General features: G+C 42.7%; 1 protein-coding gene across 3 annotated transcripts in view; it reads right to left on the bottom strand.

Annotated features, from left to right (window-relative positions):
- Window positions 1-1,333: 1,333 nt before the first annotated feature.
- The window catches only part of PDE8A (phosphodiesterase 8A), a 157,126-nt gene continuing 133,316 nt past the window's right edge, over window positions 1,334-25,143 (bottom strand). For 2 of the 3 annotated variants that reach the window (XM_004056705.5, XM_055362805.2), the window contains exons 15-22: window positions 25,062-25,110; window positions 24,430-24,565; window positions 22,710-22,908; window positions 19,518-19,735; window positions 17,346-17,478; window positions 14,193-14,360; window positions 3,805-3,934; window positions 1,334-2,683 (exon numbers count right to left, since the gene is read on the bottom strand). In XM_004056705.5, the coding sequence (XP_004056753.1) occupies window positions 2,577-2,683; window positions 3,805-3,934; window positions 14,193-14,360; window positions 17,346-17,478; window positions 19,518-19,735; window positions 22,710-22,908; window positions 24,430-24,565; window positions 25,062-25,110 (1,140 nt within the window). In that variant the 3' untranslated portion in view covers window positions 1,334-2,576. The remainder of the gene's footprint in view (window positions 2,684-3,804; window positions 3,935-14,192; window positions 14,361-17,345; window positions 17,479-19,517; window positions 19,736-22,709; window positions 22,909-24,429; window positions 24,566-25,061; window positions 25,111-25,143) is intronic. The other variant, XM_063698777.1, reaches the window with a different exon arrangement.

Genomic DNA, 25,143 nt, shown 5'->3' with positions numbered 1-25,143 from the left:
TTACTAATTCCCTCTAGTTACGTCTGGTCTTCTGTGACACCTAGACATTGAAGTTGTTTGTCTGTTTCAGTGACTATAGTCATCATCTCTAGAATGTCTATTAATATGTTTTTTTGTCAAATCTATTATTTTATTTTTAAACTGTCTTGGTTTAGGGTTTTTTTGGTTTTTTTTTTTTGTTTTTTTTGAGACGGAGTCTTGCTCTGTCGCCCAGGCTGGAGTGCAGTGGCGCCATCTCGGCTCACTGCAAGCTCTGCCTCCCGGGTTGACGCCATTCTCCTGCCTTAGCCTCCCGAGTAGCTGGGACTCCAGGCACCCACCATCACGCTCGGCTAATTTTTTGTATTTTTAGTAGAGATGGGGTTTCACCGTGTTGGCCAGGATGGTCTCAATCTCCTGACCTCGTGATCCACCCGCCTCGGCCTCCCAAAGTGCTGGGATTACAGGCGTGAGCCACTGCGCCTGGCCCAGTTTAGTTTCTTTTTTGCTTATCATCTGTTTAAGCATGTTAAGCCTACTCATCTTAAAGTCTCTTTCAGATTATTTGATAATTATTACCAGCTCTTGGTGATGCAAATTCCATATATTGCACACACTGCTATCTCTGCCTCAAGATGGTTGAGTTCTTCGTGTGGTTTGCTTCCTTTTTTCTTTGCACCGGGGGAGGGGACAGAACTGTCTTCCCCGCTCAGTCCACAATTACCATCTCAGGCCAAATATCTTAACACAGGACAAAGCCTTTGTTTCCTTAAACAGAAACTCCGAAGGGCTTGCCCTGTCAGCCCTCCAGTGCCCTGACATCTCTGAATGGGCACCTGGTGCCCAGGACCCATCTCTGAGAGCCCTCTGTCAGTCCTCCAGTGTGCCTCTTATCTCTGAATTCCCATTCAGAGGTACCAGGCAGTGAACTAAGGTTAATTCTGAGAACTTCTCAACATACTCATCTGGCCCTGTGTGACCTTGAAAAAGTCATTTAACTACCAATCTTTTCTGTAAAGTAGGGAATATTCTTTCTTTTCTTTATGATTTAGAGACAGGGTCTTGCTTTGTTGCCGAGGCTGGAGTATGGTGGCATGATCACAGCTCACTGCAGCACTGAACTCCTGGGCTCAGGCAGTCCTCCCACCTCAGCTCCTAAGCAGCAGAGATCACAGGTGCATGCTAAATTTTTTGTAGAGACGAGGTCTTGCTACGTTGCCCAGGCTGGTCTTGAACTCTTAGGCTCACAATGTGCTGAGATTACGGTCATAAGCCACTGTGCCTGACCTTTATTTAAAAAAAAATAAATATTATAAGTATTATGAGACAAAGAACTCTCCAAAAAGATAAAACATGATTTCTTAAAAAGAAATGGTTTAATTTCATTTTTATCTGGGAAAAAAAACCACAAATACGAGTTTAAAATGAAATGACAAATACACTGACATGTCAAGTGTCATTTTTTATGGTATTATGCTTATTCAAGGTGTGAAGATACAGAACCTCTTTATAAATTTCTGGCATCAAAGATTCCCACTGTAGATAAAAACAGGTTGGTTATAAAATGTCAATTCATTAAATATTCAATTTTTGTTCTTTGTTTTTATAAGGAATATTTTGTAGAAACAGTATAAAATACAGTAGACTTTTGGAAATTCCATTATAAAATTTTAGAAAAAAGTGTTAAGTCCTAATTTTTCTTTGCAAACCAAGAAGAGCGTCTAATTTTACCTTGGGGAGTTACCTGTGAAGTTCATTAGGCGGCTAGAGCTATTTCAGAGCCCTGGGTTCTATACAGTAGAAGCAGCCTTCTTTAGCACTTAGAATAAGACCCCAGCTTTTTCCAATTAGCCTCAATCAGAAAAGTTTAACATACATGAATATTTCTATAGTGCAGTAAAAATGTCATTTTATTAATTTGCATTATGAAAATAAGTCTGTATACCAAGTAATGCATAATGAATATGAATCATATAAATTTGGTCATGGTATTTGAAGTTGGCTTTGGCTCTGAAGTATTTTTGAATTCATAGAAAATATTGAGCTTTTAATAAAATAAATAAAACATTTTAATTGATATTAATAATCAAGTTCAAATTTTAATTTTTCATTTGCTACTCAATTTTAAAAGAGAAGTCACTCTCAGTAGTGTTCCCAAGTGAGTGATTGCACCTTCTATGATGTGAAAAAGCTGCTAAAGATCCTACTGCCATTAGCCATTCTTAAGTGCTGAACGTAACTGAGAGAATTGTTTGCAATAGACATGCTCTGTCACTGGCAGGAAGTCCATCAATACCTTTTGCAGGGGCACTCCAGACCTTGTGTTTTACCAGAAACTGATGCAAACCGTGGTCCTCATGTGCCTTTCTGAAGAGCTCCTGCAGCAGGCCCAGGCTACAGTGGCCAAGTCTCACTTGACAGTAATGGCATTGGATGGTGGCTGCAGAAGGTTACTGATGTCCCCGTGGGCTTTCACAGGCTATGCAGATCGGGGGCTGTTCTGCCTAATACTGAAAGGACCAAGGAACTCTGGCTGCCCTCAGGAATTCCAAATGACCGAAGGAACAAAGCTTCAGGGCTCTGGGTGGTGTCTCCCACTATTCAGGAGGTGGTCGGAGGCTCCGCAGCTTCATTTCGTCCAGTCCTTTCCAGTATTTAAAGTTGTTGTCAAGATGCTGCATTAAATCAGGCAGGTCTACAAAGGCTGGAGAGAAAGCTAGGAATGTGATATGCTTTCACAGCCTCTGTCTACATTTTAGGCTTTCTCCTAAGAGCGTTTTAGAGTGACAGATGGGAGCAGGCATCTGCGTGAGGCTAAACAGACCCGGGCAAACACACCCAGCAGCTTCAACGAGCCGTGGCTGACTGAAGTTAAACCCTGTCCTCAATGCCAGCACCTCCTCTGTGACCACCTGCTGAGCTGGTAACTGTGGTAAGTAAAACAGAAGGTGGCTAATCTGCTTAATTACCATTAAACCAGCAGCACCTTTGGGCCTGGGGTGTCAGAAAGCAGTATGTAGTGTGCCCACCACCCCCCACCCGGCCAATGGCCTGGCCCTTGTGTGCTCACTGTCCCTTCACATACACCAGCATCTCCTTTCACCTGCACCACATGAAGAACGTGCAGCCTGGGGACACACGCGTCTGGTCTCAGTCCCAGAAGCAGTGAGCTGCAGAGTATGCAGTTTCCCCCAAAGCTGTAGCTATCTAGCTCCACTGCTTCAGTCCTTCTCCCCAGCCCCCTACCCCTGTTCTACGGCCTTCTTGAGACATGGGTTTATTTCCTGACTGGATTTGGACATTTATCAGCCCTGTAAGCCCCTCCTTCAAGGTGCAGCCCTCAGGACGAAGATGCACGTGGAATATCAGTTCTCCGATATTCTTTTATTTGACAGACTCCTGTGCCCCACCTGAAGTTAAAGGAGGGTGACATGCATCAGTCAGAGACAGACCAGTCCTTCTGGTCTTGTGTAGAGTGAGGCTGGGAGAAGCAGGGGACAGTGGAGGGCAAAGGGCTGCTGTAGAAACACCATGGGTTTTGGAGCCAGCACGATTGGTTTCGAACCCTAGCTGCTCTACTACAAGCTGTGGGGCCCCAAGTTCAATCCCGTCATCTATAAAACAGGCATAAAGACACCTATGCCTGCGGGGAGTGTTAAGAAAGAACACCTAGCCCTCAGGGGCCCTTGGTGATGGTTCACTTCGCTCTTGTTCTTGAAAGCCCAGGCCCCAAATCATATTCTACAGTCAAATGCATTCTGCTCTTTCATACGCGGTTCCCCATTATTTAGAGGAAAATATGCTATTTTAAGGAAGATTTCTTACCATCCCAAGCATCAAACATGTCTGTGATGAAGTAATCAATGAAAGAGATTTGGGATTTGGGGATGCTGCAGGTATTTCTGTCAAACACTGGCATCACCACAGGTAAGTCCTGCTGCTTCTCTTCATCAGTCTGCAAAGCAGAAAACGTGATCAGGAGACCCCAACATCTGGTTCCACTCCACCTAGGGGCAGCCCCTCCCCCAGGAAGAGCTTCTCCTGGCAGCCTAAGGTGGCTTGTCATGGTGAGAAGCCAATCACCACCTCACGCAGCCAAACCATGTCTCATAACAGATACCAAGTTCTCAGAATGAGGACTACTCCATGTCAGTGGGGTCTGAGGACACCCCAACTCAAGCCAAACTTTAAACATCTGGAAGCCTCCTTGCAGAAGCTCTTCAGGTAAGATCTCAAACATTATGTGTAGTCAGCCACCGCTCTGTTGTTCGTATTGACCTAAAGAAACTGAGGCAAAATTAATATACAGAGTTTACAGGCTACTGGCCTAGAGTCCACAGAGCAGGCGATTACTTAGGTCAGGGTGGGGAGTGAGACGTAACTGCTGTCACATTTCAATGCCTCTCTGGGTCTGACAACTAAGGGGGCTCACATTCCTCAAAGAAAAAGATCTGTTCTTTTCTCACTCCTATCAGTCCAGCCGTCCTTCCACCTGGCTTGAAGCATCCCCACACAGGGGCCACTTTACAAGGAAAGGCCTAGTGGCTGCTTCTCATCTATGGCTAAATTATTTTTTTGAAAAGGTTCTGAACACCCTTGAGATCCTGGATGTTTAAAAAAAAAAAAGAGCTCTGAGTATTTATATACTTTAGTCAAACTCTTCCACATCTTCAGGATTCCAGAGAGACTTGCAAAAAGCTAAAAACATAATTAAGAACCTGAGGAAAAAGGCAAGCATCCTGTTCTTTCTTTGATAAGGTCTCATTTTGGCCCAATGGTGCTGGAGAAAAGGGTGAGGTGAGGCCCCTGTGGATGTGCAACCGGAATCGCTGCAAGATCCCTGCTGTGCCAGGGCGCCTGTGCTGGGAGTCAAGTCAAACGGTGGGGCAGGATGAGAACAGGGTGAGCGCAGATGGAGTGAGGTAGGAGTGGGCTGGGGGGAGCAGCTCTTCTAGATGGGACCCTAGTACATGTGTGGGGCCGGGTGAAGGGATGGTGGCTGTTGTATTGAACACTAGCCTTTCTCCCCAGAGCCAGGGCTGGAGGGGGTAGAGCCAGCCCTCTGGGGGGTCACTCTGGGAGGGCCTGAGGAGGTGTTGGGCCAGGTGTGGTAAGGGAGAAGGGTAGCTGAGTGCACAGAAGAAAGGCTAACCACTTGCTAACCACTGAAGTCTCGTCCCACTGTTGGCCACTCACAAGACGTGTCTTCTACACTCACAGCCGAACTTCCAGCTCCCAAATGGCCAGCAGAGCTCACCCCATCACAGCCAGGCTCTGGCAGCTGGCAGAACTCACTCGCAGCTCCTCCCCTTAGCCCTTGCTCCACAGGGCCTCACCATGGCTGCAGCACCTCGCCAAGAACGTTCCCATGCTTGCACTCACAGGCCCTCCAGGGGATGCCAGGTTAGAAAGTTCTCTCGTCCCAGCATCTCTCTCCCCCCACCGCAGCTCTACGGCACCAGCTCCGGCACTTGCATGGAGCTCCCTAAAGTCGCTGACTCCATTGCCTTTCTTCTGTGCACTCAGTCACCCTTCTCCCATCTTCCTTACTACACCTGGCCCAGCACCTCAGGCTCTCCCAGAGTGACACCCAGAGGCCTGGTTCTACCAAGTATTTGTGCACCTTGCCCTGTGCACAACAACTCACTCCAGCTCTCCATATGGGCTCTCTACTTGAGAGAAGCAGGCAAACCTCTGGAGGTTTTCCTAGGATGGCACCATACCTAGCACAGTGCCCAGAGGTGCGTGTATGCTAGGTAAGTGTTGATGGTGCTGGGGACAAGTGCCAAGAAAGTCAGGTGAACAGTGCTAGACTGTGGGACTGAGCAAAAGTCAGAAGAGTTCCTGCTGTTCTGGTGGTTCAGAATATGGGATTCACGTGCTTTGGTAAGAGAAGGAGTGGGGAACGCTGGCCCAGCATCCGCTGGCTGTGGTGAAGGTCCTGCTGTTGGCAGCCCCACTGCTGTCTCAGAAAAGCAGTCAGCCCTACACGAGTCTCTGCCATGGTATAGAGAGGAAGGGGTGGGGGCGCAGGGAGGGCCTTGGGTTCACACCCCATGGGCCTGTCCAGCTCAAACAGCAGTGCCCTGGGCAGGGCGCTCTCCTGATGTGCCCTCCCTTGGTCACGCTAGACCCTAAGCCAGCTCTCTCTGGGCAGCCATGGCAAAGGCTCCGATAGCTCAGCCACTCAGTCATCCAGAGGCTGTTCTGCCTTTCGGCTCTCAGGGCCTGCCCTCCCTATTCACATGTAAGCAGCTGGCTGGCTGAAGGTCAGTGAAGACCCTCGTGCTTACATTTCTTCTCTTTGGCCCAATGTGACAAGTGCATGGAACGTCCAGGGCCCCCCGTTCCCTCCTGGAGACCAGCAAACTGTGGCCCATGCCCTCACCTAAGTCACCAGTGAGAACTCCACACCTGTAGATGCTTCCTTTCTGTGACCCCACCTGCAAGGCAGGGTCTACAAGTTTCACACTTCAGCGCTGTGCCCCAAGCGAAAATAAAAGACTGTACAACACCTGGCACAGAGCTAGGCAAGTGGTACTCAAGCCCCACTCCCCATGAAGTCAAGCAGCCCCAGCCAGAGACAAACCAGAGATGCCTCTTCACCTTGCTTCAGGCCCTGGCACTCTTAGTATCCATGCTATTCAAGAGACAGGGTGGCTATAAGGAGTGAACTTGCAAACCTAACCCCACTGAATACAAGAAGCAACTGTATCTTAATGTCTTAATGACTTTAAAATCAAAGCCTGAGCACTGGAGTAACATCAGTAATATGGGGGACTAGGAAGCTCCAAGTCCTCATTTCTCCATGAAATGAGAGACTGGCTAAAATAACCTTACAGGAACTCTGGAAAACAGTCAAAAGTCTACAGCAACCAAGTGAATGCCCATTCAAGAAAAGCCACATTCAAAACAGTAGGAAACTTAAGGGTATTTTCACTCAACCTTGCACCACACTTCCCCAGTGTGGTACAATCTTGGTCTGGAGGAGGCAGCAGCCCAGTTTCCAGCTGTGTCCCTTGAACCGGAGGGAGCAGAGCAGACCTTATTTGCAACATTCTGACAAGTCTGTGGGCTGCCTGAAGGATTGGTCTCTGTTTCACTTAGCTCCCAGGTAGAAAAGCAATGACTACTGCTCAGGAAAGCTGCAGGGGGATGACCAATATGGATGCCTGAAGACAAGAGATTATGAGCGGAGACCAACAACAGATCATCTAAGGCCCTGAGGATAACCTCAGACAAGACACTTCGGGAAATTAAGACATCTGAAAGCAGCTGTGTATATAGGGGAATTAAGAAGAGTATGTATATGCAGACCCAGGCAAGACATGCTCAGAAAATGTTTGAGAAAACTTTAAACTTCCATGATGGGTTAATTGTAAGGCTGAGAGACAGTTTTCAAAGACTAGGAGAGGTGGCTGTTTTTTATAAACTTTCATGATGGGTTAATTGTAAGGCTGAGAGACAGTTTTCAAAGACTAGGAGAGGTGGCTGTTTTTTATAAACTTTCATGATGGGTTAATTGTAAGGCTGAGAGACAGTTTTCAAAGACTAGGAGAGGTGGCTGTTTTTTAAAATGCCTAATTTTCAACAAAAATCACAAGGCATACAAAGAAACTAGAAAATATGGTACTCTCAAAGGAAGAAAAGAAACTGTCCCTAAAGTTGTACAGGCACTGGACAAAGACTTGAAAACAACCGTCTTAAATATACTCAAAGACCTAAAAACACACACACACACACACAGACCAGGAACTATAGGAAATGACAGGTGAACAACACAGTGAGAGTATCAGCAAAGAGAGAAATTATGAAAAGTAACCTAACAAGCCAGGTGCGGTGGTTCACACCTGTAATCCTAGCATTTTGGGAAGCTGAGGTGGGTGGATCACCTGAGGTCAAGAGTTTGAGACCAGCCTGGCCAGCATGGTGAAACCTCGTCTCTACTAAAAATACAAAAATTAGCTGGGCATGGTGTCGGGCACCTGTAATCCCAGCTACTTGGGAGGCTGAGGCAGGAGAATCACTTAAACCCAAGAGGCAGAGGTTGCAGTGAGCCAAGATGGCACCATTGCACTCCAGCTTGGGTGACAGAGCAAAAACTCCATCTCAAATTTGAAGGCTGAAAAATACAAAAAACAAATTAAACTTCACCAGAGGGGTTCAGTATCAGATATGGGCAGAGAGAAGAAAGAAAAAAGAATGAAGAAAAGTGAACAGAACCTAATGAATTTATGGGAAACCATCAAATGGACCAATACACATCTCATAAGTCCAGCAAAAAGAAGAGGAGAAGAGAAGGACAGAGATTATTTGAAGAAATAATAGCCGACAGGCACAGTATTTGTAACCTCAGCTACTTGAGGGGCTAAGGCAGGAGGGTTTCTTGAACCCAGGAGTTCAAGACCAGCTTGGGCAACATAGTGAGACCCCATATTTGAAAAAATCTTGGCCAAAAAATGCCATAATTTGGGGAAAGATATGAATCTACATATCCAAGAAGCTAAAGTAGGATAAACCCAAAGAGATCTATCTGAGACACACTACAACCAAACAGTCAAAAGACAGAGGATCTCGAAAGCAGCAAAAGAAAAGAGACTCATCACATATAGGAGATAATAAGATGATCTGCTCATTTCTCAGCAGAAACCTTGAAGGCCAGAAGGCAGTGAAATTATATATATAAAGTGCTAAAAGATAAAAAACTGTCAACTGAAAATTCTGATTCAGGCAAACTGTCCTGCAAAAAAGAGGAATTAAGACATTCCTAGATAAACATAAGCCAAGGGAATTCCTTACCATTAGACCTGACCTACAAAAAATGCTAAAGGAAATCCTTTAGGTTGAAATAAAAGGAAGCTAGACAGTAACTTGATATAAAGATCTCTGATAATGGTAAATACATGGGAAAATATAAAAAGCATCATTATTACAATTTTGTTTTGTAACTTTACTTTTAAAAATGCATAAAAATAATTTTAAATGTTAATGGACATATAATGTATAAAGATATTGCTTGTGACATTTACAAAATGGAGTGGGGTGGCAGAGCTATATAAGAGTTCATGTATGCAATTAATGTTAAGTTGACATCAAAACCAACTGTTGTAACTTTAGGTTGTCCCATGCAATCTCTATGGTATCCACAATGCAACTATCTATAGAAAAAGGGAATCAAAATGTGCCATTACAAAATATCAAATAAGCACAACAGGAGGCAGTAATGGAGGAAGAGGGACAAAAAAGCTGTAAGACATACAGGAAACTAACAAAGTGGCAAAAGTCTTTCCCTATCAGTAATTATTTTAAGTGTAAATAGATTCCATTCAAAAGCCACAGACTGTCAGAATGGATAAGAACACATGATCCAACTACATTCTATCTACAAGAAAATCACTTTAGCTCCCAAGACATACATATGTTGAAAATGAAAGGATGGAAAAAGATATCTCATGAAAATAATATCCAAGAGAGAGCTGGGGTGGGTATCCTAAAAGACAAAATAAACTTTATGTCAAAAACTGTTACAGGCCAGGTGCGGTGGCTCAGGCCTGTAATCTCAGCACTTTGGGAGGTTGAGGTGAGCGGATCACCTGAGATCAGGAGTTAGAGACCAGCCTGACCAACATGAAACCCTGTCTCTACTAAAAACACAAAAATTAGCCAGGCATGGTGGTATGTGCCTATAATCCCAACTACTCAGGAGGCTGAGGCAGGAGAATTGCTTGAACCTGGGAGGCAGAGGTTGCAGTGAGCCAAGATTGTGCCACTTGCACTCCAGCCTGGAAGGACATTAATAAAAGGGTCAATTCATCAGGAAGAGATAATGATTATAAGCATATATGCATCAAATACCAGAGTTCCAAAATATATGAAGCAAACATTTATAGAACTGAAGGAAGAAACAGATACTTCTAAAATAATGGCTGGAGACTTCAATACTACACTTTTATAATGAATAGAACAATGAAACAATAGAGTTTGAACAATGCTCTAGGCCAACTGGACCTAACAGAATGTATAGAACATCCACCCAACAACAGTAGAGTATACATTTTTTTCTCAAGTGCAAATGGAACATTCTCCAGGATACAACATATGATAGGCCACAAAACAAACAGTATATATTTTAAAAGGTAAGGTCATACAAAGTACCTTTTCTAATAACAGTGAAATGAACCAAAACTCAGTAATGGAAGGAAAACCGGGAAACTCACAAGTATCTGGAAATTAAATAGCATATGCTTTGATATGGTTTGAATGTCTGTCCCCTCCAAATCACATGTTGAAAAATAATCCCCAGTGCTGGAGGTGGGGTCTGGTGGGATGTGTTTGGGTCATGGGGGCAGATCCTTCGTGAATGGCTTAGTGCCCTCCCCATGGTAATGAGAGATCTTGCTCTGAGTTTACAGGTAATCTGGTTAAGAGTGTGGCAATTCCCCCTGCTCTCTTGCCATGTGATACATCTGCTTCCCCCTTTGCTCTGATCATAAGCTTCCTGAGCCCTCACCGGAAACTGAGCAGATGTTAGTTCTATGCTTGCACAGCCTGCAGAAGCATAAGCCAAAATAAACTTTTCTTTATAAATTACCCAGCCTCAGGTATTCCTTTATAGCAATGCAAATGGACTAATATACTCTTAAACAACCAAGGGGTCAAAGAAGAAATCATAAGGGAAATTAGAAAATACTTTGAGACAAATGAAAATGAAGCACACTATGCCAAAAGTTATTAGATGCAGCAAAAACTGATAAGGGGGAAATTAACAGCTGTAAATGCCTACAAGATTTTAAATCAACAACCTAACTTAACATGTTATGGAGCTATAGAAAGAATAAACTAAACCTAATGCTAGCAAAAGGAAGGAAATAATAAAGAACAGAGGTATATAGAGAACAGAAAAAACAAAACCAAAAGATAATTTTTTGAAAAGATCAACAAGATTGACAGATCTTTGGCTAGATGGACTAAGAAAAAAAGACAAGACCCAAATTACCAAAATCAGAATGAAAGTGAGAACATTACTCCAGGTTTCATAGAAATAAAAAGGATTATAAGAGAGTACCATGAACAACTGAATGCCAACACAATGGATAAACTCCTAGAAACATGCAACCTACCAGGACTGAATCATAAAGAAACAGAATCTGAATAGACCAATGACTAGCAAGGAGATTGAATCAGTAATCAAAAACCTCCCAAGAAAGGATGGTTTCACTGGTTAAATTCTACCAAACATTTTGAGAAGAATTAATATCAATCCTTCTCAAACTCTTCCAGAAAAACTGAAAAGGAAGGAAGTACTTCCTAACTCATTCCATGAGGCCAGCATTATCCTAATAAAGCCAGACAAAGACACTACAAGAAAATTGCAGGCCAATATCCCCTGTAAATACTGATGCAAAAATCCTTAATAAAATACTAGCAATCCAAACTCAGCAGCATATTAAAGGATTATACACAATGACTATGTGGAATCTATTTCTGAAATGCAAGATTGGTTCCACACATGAAGATCAGTGCGATATACCATATGAAGAGAATGAAGGGAAGAAAACCCAGATCTAAAATGGTAAATTTTACCATAAAAAAGGAAGAAAAAAGAAACTGCTAAACTGCTTCCCAAAGTGGCTGTAGCATTCTACACATCTATCACAAATGCATGCATTCTAGTTGCTCCACATCTTCAACATTTGGTGTTGTCAGCCTTTCCCATTTTTAGCCATCCCATTGGGTGTGTAGTGGTATTTCACTGTGGTTTTAATTTGAATTTCCCAGATGACTAATGATGTTCAGCACTTTTTTCATGTGCTTATTGGCTTTTCATAATAGCTTCTTTGGGGAAGTGTCTGGACAAATACTTGCCTATAATAAATTGGGTGGTTTATCTTTTACTACTGAGTTATAGTTCTTTATATATCTATGGATACAGTCCTTTCAAATATAATTTGTAAATATTTTCCTCCAGTATGGCTTGCCTGCTCATTTTCTTAGCTGTGTTTTGAATGAGCAAACTTTGTAAATTTTGAAGAAGTCTAATTTATCAAATTTTCTTTTTATGGTTGTTGCTCTTTTCTTTTTATTAAGACACAGTCTTGCTCTGTCACCCAGGTTGGAGTGCAGTGTACAATCATGGCTCACTGCAGCCTCAACCTCCGAGGCTCAAGCAATCCTCCTGCAACTGGGACCACAGGCACGTGCCACCACCACAGGCAACTAATTAAAAAAATTTTTTTTTCTAGTGATGAGGGCTCATTATCTTGCTGAGGCTGGTCTTGAACTCCTGGACTCAAGTAATCCTCCCACCTTGGCCTCCCAAAGTGCTGAGATGACATGTATAAGCCACTGCACCTGGCTGGTTGTTGCTTTCTGCATCTAAGAAATCTTTGTCCACTTTCAAGTCACTGAGGATATTCTGGTATGTTTCTCTCTAAAAGCTTTATGGTTTTAGCTGTTGTATGTAGGTCTATGAATTTCTCTATGGTATGAGATAGGAGTTGTGGTTCTTTTTTTTTTTTTTTTGCATAGGAATATCCAATTATCCTAACACCACTTACTGAAAAAATTTAACATTAGCCACTGATCATATAAATGTGATCTGTTTCTTGGATTTCTATTCTGTCCCATGGTTGTACTTGTCATCTTTATGCCAGCACCACACTTTCTTGATTATTTTAAGTTTTGAAGCCAAACAGGGCATATCTTCCAACTTTTTAAAGTTTGCTTTGCTTATTCAAGGTCCTTCTCATTTTCATATATAATTTAGAAACAGTCTGTAGACTTCCACAGGAAAAAAACTTGCTGAAATTTTGATTGGGATTGCATTGAATTGAAACACCAATTTGGGTAGAAGTGAATGTTAACACTGAGCCTTCCAGTATGTGAACATGATATGCCTCACCATTTATTCAAGTGTTCATTAAAATTTTCAGCAATGTTTTATGGTTTTCACTGTAAAGTTCTGGTCTTTTATTAAATTTTTTCCTAATTTTAATTTTTAAATTTTATTTCCTACTGTAAATGGGACCAGGCTTTTGGTTTCATGTTCCAATTGTTGGTTGCTAGTACATAAAATACAACTCACTTTTGTATATTGAGCTGTGTCCTATGACATTGGTAAATCAAATCCACTTGTTAGTGCTAATAATTGTTTGTATATTCCTTAGAATTTTCTACATAAAATCATGTCATCTGCAAACAGAAGCAAATGTATGTCTTACTTTTTGTTCTTTAAACCTCTCTCTCCTTTGTCTATTGCAATGATGAGGAACACCAATACAAGGTTGAACAGAAGAGGTAAGAATGGGCACCCTTACCTTGTTTCCAATCTTAAGAATGTATTCAATATCTCATGCCATTAAATATAATGTTAGCTGTATGTTTTCTTTGAGACAGGGTCTCACTTTGTCGCTCAGGTTGGAGTGCAGTGACATGATCATGGCTCACTGCAGCCTCAACCTCCTGGGCTTCAAGCGATCCTCCTGCCTCAGCCTCCCAAGTAGCTTGGGACTACAGGAGTGCATCACTATGCCCGGCTAACTTTTAATTTTTTTGTAGAGACAAGGTCTCACCATGTTGCCCAGGCTGCTCTTAAGACTCCTGGGCTCAAGTGATCCTCCCAAAGCTAACAGCACTTTAAAGATGTTCCCGTGTCTTCTGGCCTTCATAGTTTTTGATGGGAAGTCAGAGGACATGAGAATCACTGTTTTCTTATAAGTAATGTGTCGCTTTTCCTCTGGTTGATTTCAAGATTTATCTTTAGCCTGTTAGCTGCTTGACTATGACACATCTGACATGGGCTAAGGTTCACTGGGCTTCTTGAATCTGTATGCATATGCATGTGCATATGCCCTCCACCAAATCTGGAAAAATCTTAGCCAGTATATTTCCTAATATTTTTTTCTGCCCCAAGAGAGGTTTTTTCTACTCAGAAAGAATATGAAGACCAGATGACTCCTTAAAAGTACTTTCAGGAAAAAAATCATCAACCCAGGATGCTATATCTAACAAAAATATCCTGCAAGAATAAAGGGAAAATAAAATATTCTTAAGAAAAAAAAAATTTGTTACCAGTTACCATTTGTTACCTTGCAAAACAAGGACAGAATTTTTTTAGAACCCTATTTCCTAGTGTTAAGTCCATTATCTCGTATGATTTTATGGGTTTTAACTCTCTCTCTCTCTCTAGAAACTTAAAAGAGGCAGCATCTTACCTGAGAAAAATATTCTTCTGAAATGCGTGCAGCCCACTCGATGCAGTACTGCAGGGGTCGGCAGGGATTGGACACATCAGCACATTTAATCAGCATTCGTTTGATTAGGGTCCGGTTCTCTGGAGTCCTAAGCATAGTGTTTATCACTTCCTGATTTTTATCAGTTTCCTGAAACATGAGTGGAATTCAAAGCAATCAAAATGGATCCCTTGGTGCCAAGCCCTCTCTTACTGGTCTGTCCCACTGTAAGCATAAAAAGAGCACTAGTCAGGATCTATAAGGATCTCACAAAACAGTGCCAAGGATACTGTGAGCATTGAGCTTGGCCTCTCATTTTACCCAGGAGAAAACCGAGGCTCAGTGAAATTCCAACAGGACCTAGAAGTGGAGGGTAGCACTAGGGGTTGGTATATCTGCCCTTCCCCTTTTCCTTGCCTCTTTCTTCTCTTCCTCTCACTAAATCTTTCTCACAGTTGCCTTTTTTTCTGTTCCACTCTCTCTCTCCCCCTTGGTAAGAACTCAAAGACTGGTTTTGTCTTTTATTATATTTATTAAAAAAGAGTATGAGCTGAAAAAAATAAATTTCTCTGCCCTCACAACAAATGGGCTCTTGTAGCCCAACAGCCTCCGTACTTCTCAACCTAGTCCTGTGATAGGGCAGATTCCCAAGATAACACCTAACATTTTTGATGGATAAAGGACTTAACAGTCATTCTCTGTTGATCTGCACTCACAAGAAGATCTAATGGTAAGCATGAAAAGTATTATTTATTACATTTTACAAATGAGGACACTGAGACTCAGGGAGGTGAAGTGACTTGTCCAAAGCAACCAGCCGAGCCAGGATAAGAACTTCAGTTCTGCCTTTAGTCCCAGCGTGCCTTCCACTCACAGTACCACATGCTGTCTGCATCCAAGGATCCCCACTGGATATGGATCAATTTATGATGTAATAGAACCACTATCTGTAGGCTCTCTGAAGAGAATTCAGGTTAGAGGGTATTGGGGCAGAGAGCAATGAAAAAGACTAAAGGCAAGCAGGTCTCCTCAGTCTGATTCTGTGCCCATCAAGCAACATTCCAAAGGAGTTAGTCATATGATTTCAATATGCAATAGCAGTAGCCTAAGAAGCCCTGATGGTCCCAGCTCAGAGGGAACAGACTGCCATCAAGATGGATGGGTGGCATCCTGACTCTAGGCTTCCCACACTTCCTGGAGAGTGCCAAAATGAATACTACACCGGTGACACTTCAGTAGCTCTCCTTGCTCCAGGTTTCCACTGTGACCAGCTCTGTGCTGACCCTTCTTTCTTCAGATCCGTTAATACCTGCAGTGTGACTATAGTTTCGTACTGCCAGCCTGGAAACTATTCTCTTTCATCTTCCTTTCTCCTGCTCTGACCCACTGGATATTGATTTTCAGTCTCTCAGAAGTAACCCCATGTACCGACAACAGAGATGAGAACCATAATGGTAAGTGGAGCAGAGAACTCAGCTCTAGGGGCTGTCCAGACTAGACAGAGGAAACCAAGTCTGCTGGGTGTATGGTTTCCTTCTGTGGCATGAGGTCAGCCAGGAGTGGTGGCCAGGTGACAATCAGCCCTATCCAGAATGGCAGGGCAGGAGCCAATAAAACAGGCTGGTACAGGCACCTCTATTAAAAGTCTTTGGAAAGAGAGTGAAGTCAGGGGCAGGCTGACAAATTGAGAGAACAGGAAAGGGTGAAGAAACAGTTCTCAACATCAGGTTAAACCAAAGTAAATGTCATGGGGTAATACGCTAGAAAACCAGGGGGCAGACAAAGGCCATGGCCAAACAAATGAATTGCAGAAGTAAAATGGAGTTAGAAGTCAAGGAATTATGATCCTAGCCTGCGAGGATAAGTCATCCCTGTGTGTGGCAAATATCTCAGGATGATGATAGGAGCTGGGGAGGAGGGTGGGAGAGAAGACTGTGAGCTGCTGCCAACATGTTCAGTAAATGTGGGCCTCAAAGGAAGAGGTTCATGAAAGAACATATTCTTTAAGTTGCTGATGACACAATGAATCTAGTATAAAGGCACCAGTTCTTAAGTGCCTACCATGTACCATGCTCATCAGTCCTATGCCTTGAGACTTATTATCCCCATTCTACAGATAAGCAAATGATGGGAACTTGGGCCTGTATGCTTCCTCAGCTGGAGACTCCTGCCTGGTGAGAGGGTTAATGTTATCCTTGCCCAGCAGTTGTTGTGGACTCCATGCCTCAAATGTAGAAACAGGGGCAACAATAATGTCACCCTTGTGACACAAATACAGTGTCTTTCTCAATCCACACGCTCCTCTAAGTGAGGACCAAGAGAGGATAGCTGCTTCTACCATGATATGTGCCCAGTGGGAGTGGCTAGAAAGAGCTATCAAGGGCTCCAACTGATCACAGAATGGAGAAGAAGGGAGGGGGATATTAGTGAGGAAGGGTGTAGGAATAGTCTGTCTAAAGTTAGCTTATCTAAAATCTGACCTTCCTTTCAAGTTTTCCCATCTAGTTGGATGTGCTAATTTTTTTCCTGCCAAGTTTTTGCACTTTAAATAATTTTTTAACCAATAAAAACTAAATTCAGTGAGCCCACTGTGATGGTTAATACTGAGTGTCAACTTGATTGGATTGAAGAATACAAAGTATTGATCCTGGGTGTTTCTGTGAGAGTGTTGCCAAGAGATTAACATTTGAGTCAGTGGGCTGGGGAAGGCAGATCCACCCTTAATCTGGTGGGCACAATCAAATCAATTGCCATCAAATATAAAGCAGGCAGAAAAACATGAAAAGGAGAGATGGACCTAGCCTCCCAGCCTACATTTCTCCCATGCTGGATGCTCTCTGCCCTTGAACATCAGACTCCAAGTTCTCCAGTTTTGGGACTCAGACTGGCTCTCCTTGCTCCTCAGCTTGCAGACAGCCAATTGTGTGACCTTGTGATCGTGTAAGTTATTACTTAATAAACTCCCCTTTGTGTGTGTGTGTGTGTGTGTGTATCCCATTAGTTCTGTCCCTGTAAGAGTCTAATAGACTCACTGAGGGAACCCTTCTGTGGCTGATATCATAGCCCATGTGTCTCCATAACACAACAGTACAAGGACCCCAAACACAGGTTCTCTTTGCAATAAGTTTCCCTTACCCCATTTTCTTCTAGTGTTGCCAAGGGTTTGTTGATGCTGTTGACAAATTTGTTGACATGCTCAAAGTGCTTTGTCATTTCTGTGGCTAAGACCATGTCGATAATCCCCTGGCGCAGTGTCCGATAATCATTCCTGTTTTCGATGACAAATTAGAGGCTGCTACAAATTACTGATCCAGACCAGACAGGTACTCCTGAAAACAATCTGTTATCCAGGTATGTGTCCTCTGCAGCTATAAATCTAATGCCACTGAAAGTCACAAGGCACATTTTAAAAAGACATGGAAGTTAGGGGTTAGTGCCTAGATCATTAGCAAGGAGAACCTCAAAAGAAGTTAAAACCAAAAGCTATAGGCAAAACTTATAGTTGCAGTGTTTATCTTGTCAATGAAGATAGAAATCTGTGGTTAGAAAGAATCTACCCCACATGCAGGTACCTTGAGACCCAACAATTTTAGTGCCCATAGAATGTGAGGACCGATCTTCTGCAAGCTGAGAAATCATAGGGAGTACTTGATACCTCCACCTCTAACCCTTGCTTTTATTTTAGTACTTTAAAAAATTCATTTCTTGAAGGGGTAATCCATGTAATTCAAAATTTGAAGGGGTATGAATATGAAACAAAGTCTCTATTCAATCCCTTTTCTGCAGTTGAGTAGAAAACTTTCTCTGGAAAGTTAATAGGGTCTCATGTAGTTTTCCATTGATAACTGATGTAACTATAAGCAAATATGAATAGAAACTACTTTAACTCCACCTCTGAAATCCTAGAACATGGCAGAAAGGAGTTTTACAAAATCAAGAATCCTCTTTTTTAAAAATCCAAATTAATAAGTATTCTTCATGACACAATGTTTTTTCGTTCTTCAACTGATATTCACTAAGTTCCTAGTATGTACCAAGCACTGTGGCACTGAGGACACAGTGACATATGACCCTTGTGACCTTACAGAGCTTAAGAATCTAATCAGACATTACGCAAATCATTAAAAATAATTATTAAATAAGAAATGTGATACGTGCTACGAAGAAATCTGGGATTGAATAATTAGAGGGTTAAACTTAGCATGAGAGATCAGGGAAGGCTTCCCCAAGGAAGTGACATGTAAACAGAGACAATGCCAAGGAGATGTATGCTGAGCACAGGAGGGCAGAGTGGAGTGCTTCAGGGAGAGAGATAGATGACTGCTTCTTTGAGTCTCTAAGAGCTCAAGATATCAGCATTATACTTCATCTTGAAACATCCAGACACAAAGCGGCTGAATCTTAAAAACATTGTGCTAAGTGAAAAAAGCTAGTCACAAAAGATCACATATTGTGTATGATTCCATTTACATAAAATGTCCAGAAATGGCAAATCTATAGAGACAGAAAGTAGATCACAGTAGTTGTCTAGGACTAGGGGAGTTGAGGGGGAATGGAAAGGAACTGCTCATAAATTTGAGGTTCTATCGAAGGGGTAATATTCTAAAATTGAATGTACTATGAGTTGCACAACTCTATGAATATACTAAAACCACTATGAATATACTAAAAACCACTGTACATGTTATTATTATTTTGAGACAGGGTCTCACTCTAGTATGTACCAAGCACTGTGGCACTGAGGGCACCGAGGGCACAGTGACATATGACCCTTGTGACCTTACAGAGCTTAAGAATCTAATCAGACATTACGCAAATAATTAAAAAGTAATTATTAAATAAGAAATGTGATACGTGCTATGAAGAAATCTGGGATTGAATAATTAGAGGGTTTAACTTAGCATGAGAGATCAGGGAAGGCTCTGTTGCTCAAGCTGGAGTGCAGTGGTGTGATCACAGTTCACTGCAGCCTCAGCCTCCTGGGCTCAAGCAATCCTCCCACCTTAGCCTCTTGAGTAGCTGGGACTACAGACACAACCACCGAGCCTGGCTACTTTTTTTTTCCTTTTGTAGAGACAGGGTCTCCCTACGTTGCCCAGGCTGGTCTCAAACTCCTGGGCTCAAGTGATTTCTCCTGTCTCAGCCTCCCAAAGTGCTGGGATTATAGGCATGAGCCACTATGTCCAGCCCACTGTATACTTTGTGCACTTTAAATGGGTGAACTGTATAAGATGTGAATTATATCTCAATATAGCTGTTTAAAAAAGAGAGAGAGGGATCAACACACTTCCCAATCATTGTTCTTACCTCTCCATGTTTTTAAATATATTGCATTTATCATCTCCAGTGGTCAGCTGGAAGGCCAAGGCCGCATGGTGGCTCTCCAGCACAGCAGTGTCATTGTATAAAATGGCCAGCTCACTTCCAGCATTACACAGGAAGGAGTTGGTTCTCCCAGGGTGATCCACATCATGAATGGTGGCTGCAATGAGTGCAGCGACCTCATCAATTGGATCTAAAGTTTCCTGAAAACAAGAGAGCTTTTAAAAACTGGGGTATGACACTGAAGGCAAGGAAGCCTTCTGTATAGTTTTCTTTCTCCCCTATTACTTTCAGGTAAGAATATTTCAGATTTCTAAGAAAAGCATACTACGTGAGCAAATCTAGTTTTCCTATCTCCACCCTGAAACAGGTATATTTCTGCATATTTGTTAGTCTCACACAAGTTAAGGACTTACCAAAATACAGGTGTTCTCAACAGTTAGGAGTCACCTCCTCAGCCAGTCTTTCTCTAGACCCATCACAAAAAAAGTCCTTAGTCTGAGATATTGACTTAGACCAGCATAAACTAATATTAATAAAGGAGAGAAACAATTTTAAATAAAATTTAAAATAGGCACCACTTACATTAACTGGGAATTGGTTTAGTTTTCTTCCCCCTTTTAGTGCTATCTTTGTCAGGTTGATGTCAGAGTTTTGTGAGTTTGACAAAATGATCTGGAAGTTTTCCATCTTTTTCAAGACTCTGAAAAGGTTTATGTAACATGGAAAAATTCCTTAAAGGGCTAAAGAATTCACCTGTCCATCTGGGTCAGGAGCCAACTTTTGAAGAAATTAAATAATAATTTAAAAATTACTAAAATTACTTCCATGTTATTGGCCTCTTTTGTTTTTTTTTTTGTTTTTTTACTTCTTACATCAATTTAATTTAAAACATTCCATTAAAACTATTTTAAAGCTTTTGATTTAGTACATATGTGTGCAGTACTTCTATTTTCTGCTGTAAATTTGTATATTTTTGTGTCTTTATATCTTAACCAGTTTGGCTAGAACTTCACCTATTTTCTTGGTTATTTCCAAGAGCCACACTGGATTATCATTTTGCTTTTCCCATGTTTTCTTTCTTCCCTTTTAAAAGTAATTAAGGCATTTAAAACATAAACCTTTAAATATATAATTGGCTTCATTCTATAGGTTTTGACAGATAAGCTTCTCATTTTTGTTATTTTCTAACTAATGTCATTTTTGGTTTTATTTCTTTGTTGATTCCCAAATTATTCAGAATATTTTCTCATTTGTTGTAGCTGATATTTTAAATTTAACCATTAGTTATTCTATTTTGTTGTGTTGTGGTTAGAAAATATAGCCTATGAAGTTTAAAAGTTCAACACATTACGTCCCAGTATAAGATCATTTTTGGAAATACCCTACAGACTCTTGAGATGTATAGCTAATAAATCAGCCTTGCAAATTTATTTAAATTGATTTAAATTAAAATTCAATAATTTAAATTTTAAGTGCGCAAATAGTATGGTATGTGAATTACATTTCAATAAATGCTTTTTCTTTTTTTTTTTTTTTGAGACGAGAGTCTTACTCTGTCACCCAGGCTGCAATGCAATAGCATGATCTTGGCTCACTGCAACCTCCACCTCCTGGGTTCAAGTGATTCTCCTGCCTCAGCCTCTCAAGTAGCTGGGATTATAGGCCTGCGCCACCATGCCCAGCTAATTTTTCTATTTTTAGTAGAGATGGTGTTTCACCATGTTGGCTAGGCTGGTCTCGAATTCCTGATCCATCTGCCTTGGTCTCCCAAAGTACTGGGATTACAGGTGTGAGCCACCATGACATTTCAATAAATGCTCTAATAAACTGTTTTCAGTTAGCTCTCTAAATATATATTTGTATGTTGTCTGTAGAGTAGTTTAAAAGCAATACAGCAAAAATTGGGTTCTTTATATGCTGAGCCATATTGACACAGATGTCCCTCTGTTGTTACTTGTTTTCATAATTTAGAAAACAGTCCCCTTCTCTGGACACCTATTTTACCTACAGTCTGATTTGATTTTTTCTGGAAAAACAAAAAAAGAAAACCAACAAAAAAAACAGAAATAAGAACTAGAGGGAGCATGGAAAGTTCTGAGAAGGTTTACCCTTCAAGGTGAGGAATGAACACTTGTTCACTCCCTCTGTGTGCCAGATGTCATCTTCTGCTTTGCTCTCTGCCAAATGCTAGTCCCGTGATACAGAGGAGGAAATGCAGCCAGGAGCCACTTGCCCTGGCCCTGCATGATTGCAGTCATCTTAGGCCCCAGTCAAGGGAGCAACAGGTCAAGGGCAGAAGCTTCAGAAACTAAAGTGGTTTGGCATGGCCCAAAAGTGGCCTGTGACTGGGACATAGGAGAGGAAATGATGAGAGGAGCTCATTGTTGAGGTGAGTGTGGAGAGCTGTAGAGTTTAAAGTTTAAATCCTGAGGGAGGTGGGAAGCTGCTCCTGGGAATGACAATATCAGGTATGCTGTTTCAGAAAGATCGCACTGGCAGTAGGGTAAAGGCATTCCATGGGAGGCAGGGCAGGCAAGAATTCTAGTTTGGAACTGCCCAGATGCGAAAGGATTGCGGGGGGCCTCACTGGGACAGCAGCAGGAGATGAATCTGAGAACATTTAGGTGACAGGAGGCAAGGTCAGATGATCAACCAGATGTGGGGGGTTGAGGAGTGGAAAGAACCAAGGATGACTCTCGGTTTCTAATCTGGGTATCCGGTTGGATAATGGAACCCTGGATTAGGTAAATAACCCTGGGTGGGAGCAGTGCTGGGAACAGAGATGATGAACCTGACCTTAGAGCCCTGCAGACTTTCATGTACAGATGGAGGCCCTAAAGTGGGGATATCCAACAGTTACTTGGCTCTACTAGTGTACAGGCTTGGAGTGAGACCCCCAGAAGAATAGCCCTATCCTGTCCTTGTTAGGTTTCTCCTCCGGGACCAAATTCTGCCTCTTGTACCCTCATGGAATGGCTGGGATTATGTCATGAATTAACACATCAATTTCCCAAAGCTAGTGTGGCCTCCTGCCTGATTCCTCGTATGACCTTGCCCTTCCTGTGCCAGGCTGCACACGTGAGCAGTCATGCTATGTATCTTAGTGGAGGCAGAAGCACTAGACTCTCCCCACTGCTCCTGCCCATTAAATGTGGCATGTAAACAACAGCTCACCTTTATCCTCTCCTTGGAGAGAAAATAGGCAGTGGCATGAAGCACATCAGCAGAATGTGTAGAATTGTGGTAGGGATTGGAAGAATGATAATTGGCTTCGATAATTTGTAACCATGATCTTAGCGTTGACTCGGAGCAGTGTAAGAATTCACAGATTCCAAAGCGAGCAAACATTTTGAGACCAAGATAAATCAAAGGCCTGTAGACAGAAAAAACCCCACAATATTAGAACAAAGCAAACAAACAGGCCAAGTGTTTAAGGCCTGAATTGGTTCCAAGCCAAATTTCAGAGAGTGCAGGGCAGCAAAGTTGAGACTGCTTGGGCTGTGCTGGCCTCTCTCTGGTGGGGCCAACCAACTCTGGTTCCACTTCTTGCCCTCAGGGGACCATGATGCATGGGTGAGAGCTGGCTGTCCACAGCAGCTCTGACCTCAGCCTCGCTGGGGCTCCCGATTTGTTGGGGGGAGTTTGCTCATTCTGTCCTTCCAGGTTCAGCTTCCTACTTGCACTAGTGGGTTCCTCAAAATAAGCCTTTCTCCAGGCTAAGCTTGTACCGCCTTGAACACTATCCTCTCCTTTGGACTTGCTGGACCGATCCCATTGGCCAGACATCCTGCCTATAAGAAAACATTTCCTGAAAATGTCATATAAGCCAGACACTGCCGTATGCAACGGAATTTTCTCAACACCCACCTTTCTGGAGGTGGGTGTTAAAAGTATGAGGGGATTTCCCCTGAGGTGTCCAGCTGGCCACCAAGTTAGGTTCTTACTTGAGAAATCACCTTGACCCAGCATCTGGCCCTTGCCTGTGAAGGCCAAGAAACTGGCTGTGTTGAGGCAGTATCCAGAAGTGATCACAGGACTTAAACTGACCTGCTTTAGCCCAGTTCACATGGATGTAATGTCACTAGCATGTAAACCAGATGCTCAAAGACTCGTGTGCCTAGGGAGTATTCTTTTCAACTCTCCTTGGCTGTGCTGGGAGATAGGGAAGTAGAACGTATCAGAAGGTTAACTCAAGGGGAGCCTGAAAAAGTCAGGGAGTTATCTTGGGGACAGGTCACCCAGACTGAGATGAGACCTGAGGAGCCATCCCACGGCCCAACTGAGCACACCTCTGCCTAGACACCCTAGTGGGCAGTCCTGGCTGGAATCAGCTCTGTGGACCTCCCTTTCTTGTGTGCCCAGCCAACTACCACCTTTGGTTAACAGCTCTTCTCCTGCAAGGGAAAAAACTCAAGGCAAAACCCCATTCCTGCTCCCACTCTCTGTGATCACACCCAGATGAGGATGACTGGGGCTTTGGGTGTCCCTATGCCTATCACCAACACAACAACCAAAAGCTGGGAGCAGCTCTTATCACATGCGTATGTGTTTCTAATAAATTTTGGTTCTAGGCTCTGAGCAGATCTCTTACAGCAATCTTAACATATTACCACCTACAGGAGAAATATCTTTATTTCACGGAAAAAAGTCCTGTGCTACTTGGAGAAGTCACTGGCTCAGTTGCATGCTTTCCATGAATGTGCCATCACTGTGGCCAGCAGACTCTCCCCCAGGCCCTGTTGACTCAGAGCCACCTGGTGCCCTGCTACTCCTTCCTTAGGGCCCCACCCTGACCAGGTACCAGGCTTGTGCACAATCCATACTCCTCAGGTAGCCTCCTCACACAGGCCCTGGGAATCTAGTTCTCCCGCTGCTGAGCTCTGCATGAACTCACCTATTGTGGGTGGCAGCCTCCAGTTCAAAAATATCAAAGTCCCAGTATTCCTCATTTTCCATGGCCCGAGCTATCCGTGGTGGGACATCATCAAGGGAGATGGGAGTGATTATATTGCTTGAAACCATTTGAGTGTCTGTAAAGTGATGTAATTTGGAGAACAAATAGGCTTTAAAGGATTAACTTTTTTTTTTTTTTTTGAGACGGAATCTCACTCTGTTACCCAGGCTGGAGTGTTGTGGTACAGTCTCAGCTCACCGCAACCTCCGCCTCCTGGGTTTAAGTGATTCTCCTGCCTCAGCCTCCTGAGTAGTGGGATTACAGGCACCTGCCACCATGCCTGGCTAATTTTTTGTATTTTCAGTAGAGACAGGATTTTGCCATGTTGGCCAGGCTGGTCTTGAACTCCTGACCTTGTGATCTGCCCATCTCGGCGGTGTGAGCCACCGCTCCCGGCCAGGATTAACTGTTTCTTAGGGAGGACAGTACCGCCTCAGGGACAGCTGCTTTGTTTCTGAGGCTTTATGACATACCAAGAAACTTCTTAATGAGGTGAAAAATTATTTTCATCACTTAAGCTAGACTGCAGTATTATAGACAGTGATCTAAGAAATTAAAAAGGAAAAACTTACTTTTTGTTGAAAGAACATATTCATTCCCTGATAGTCTTCGCAAACCATCCTGATAAAAATCAAGGAAACAAGAAAAAGAAAA

Source organism: Gorilla gorilla, chromosome 16, assembly GCF_029281585.2.
Source record: "Gorilla gorilla gorilla isolate KB3781 chromosome 16, NHGRI_mGorGor1-v2.1_pri, whole genome shotgun sequence".
Lineage (NCBI taxonomy): Eukaryota > Metazoa > Chordata > Mammalia > Primates > Hominidae > Gorilla > Gorilla gorilla.
Note: the sequence above shows the minus strand (reverse complement) of the source record. Positions and strands in the feature narration are given on the sequence as shown.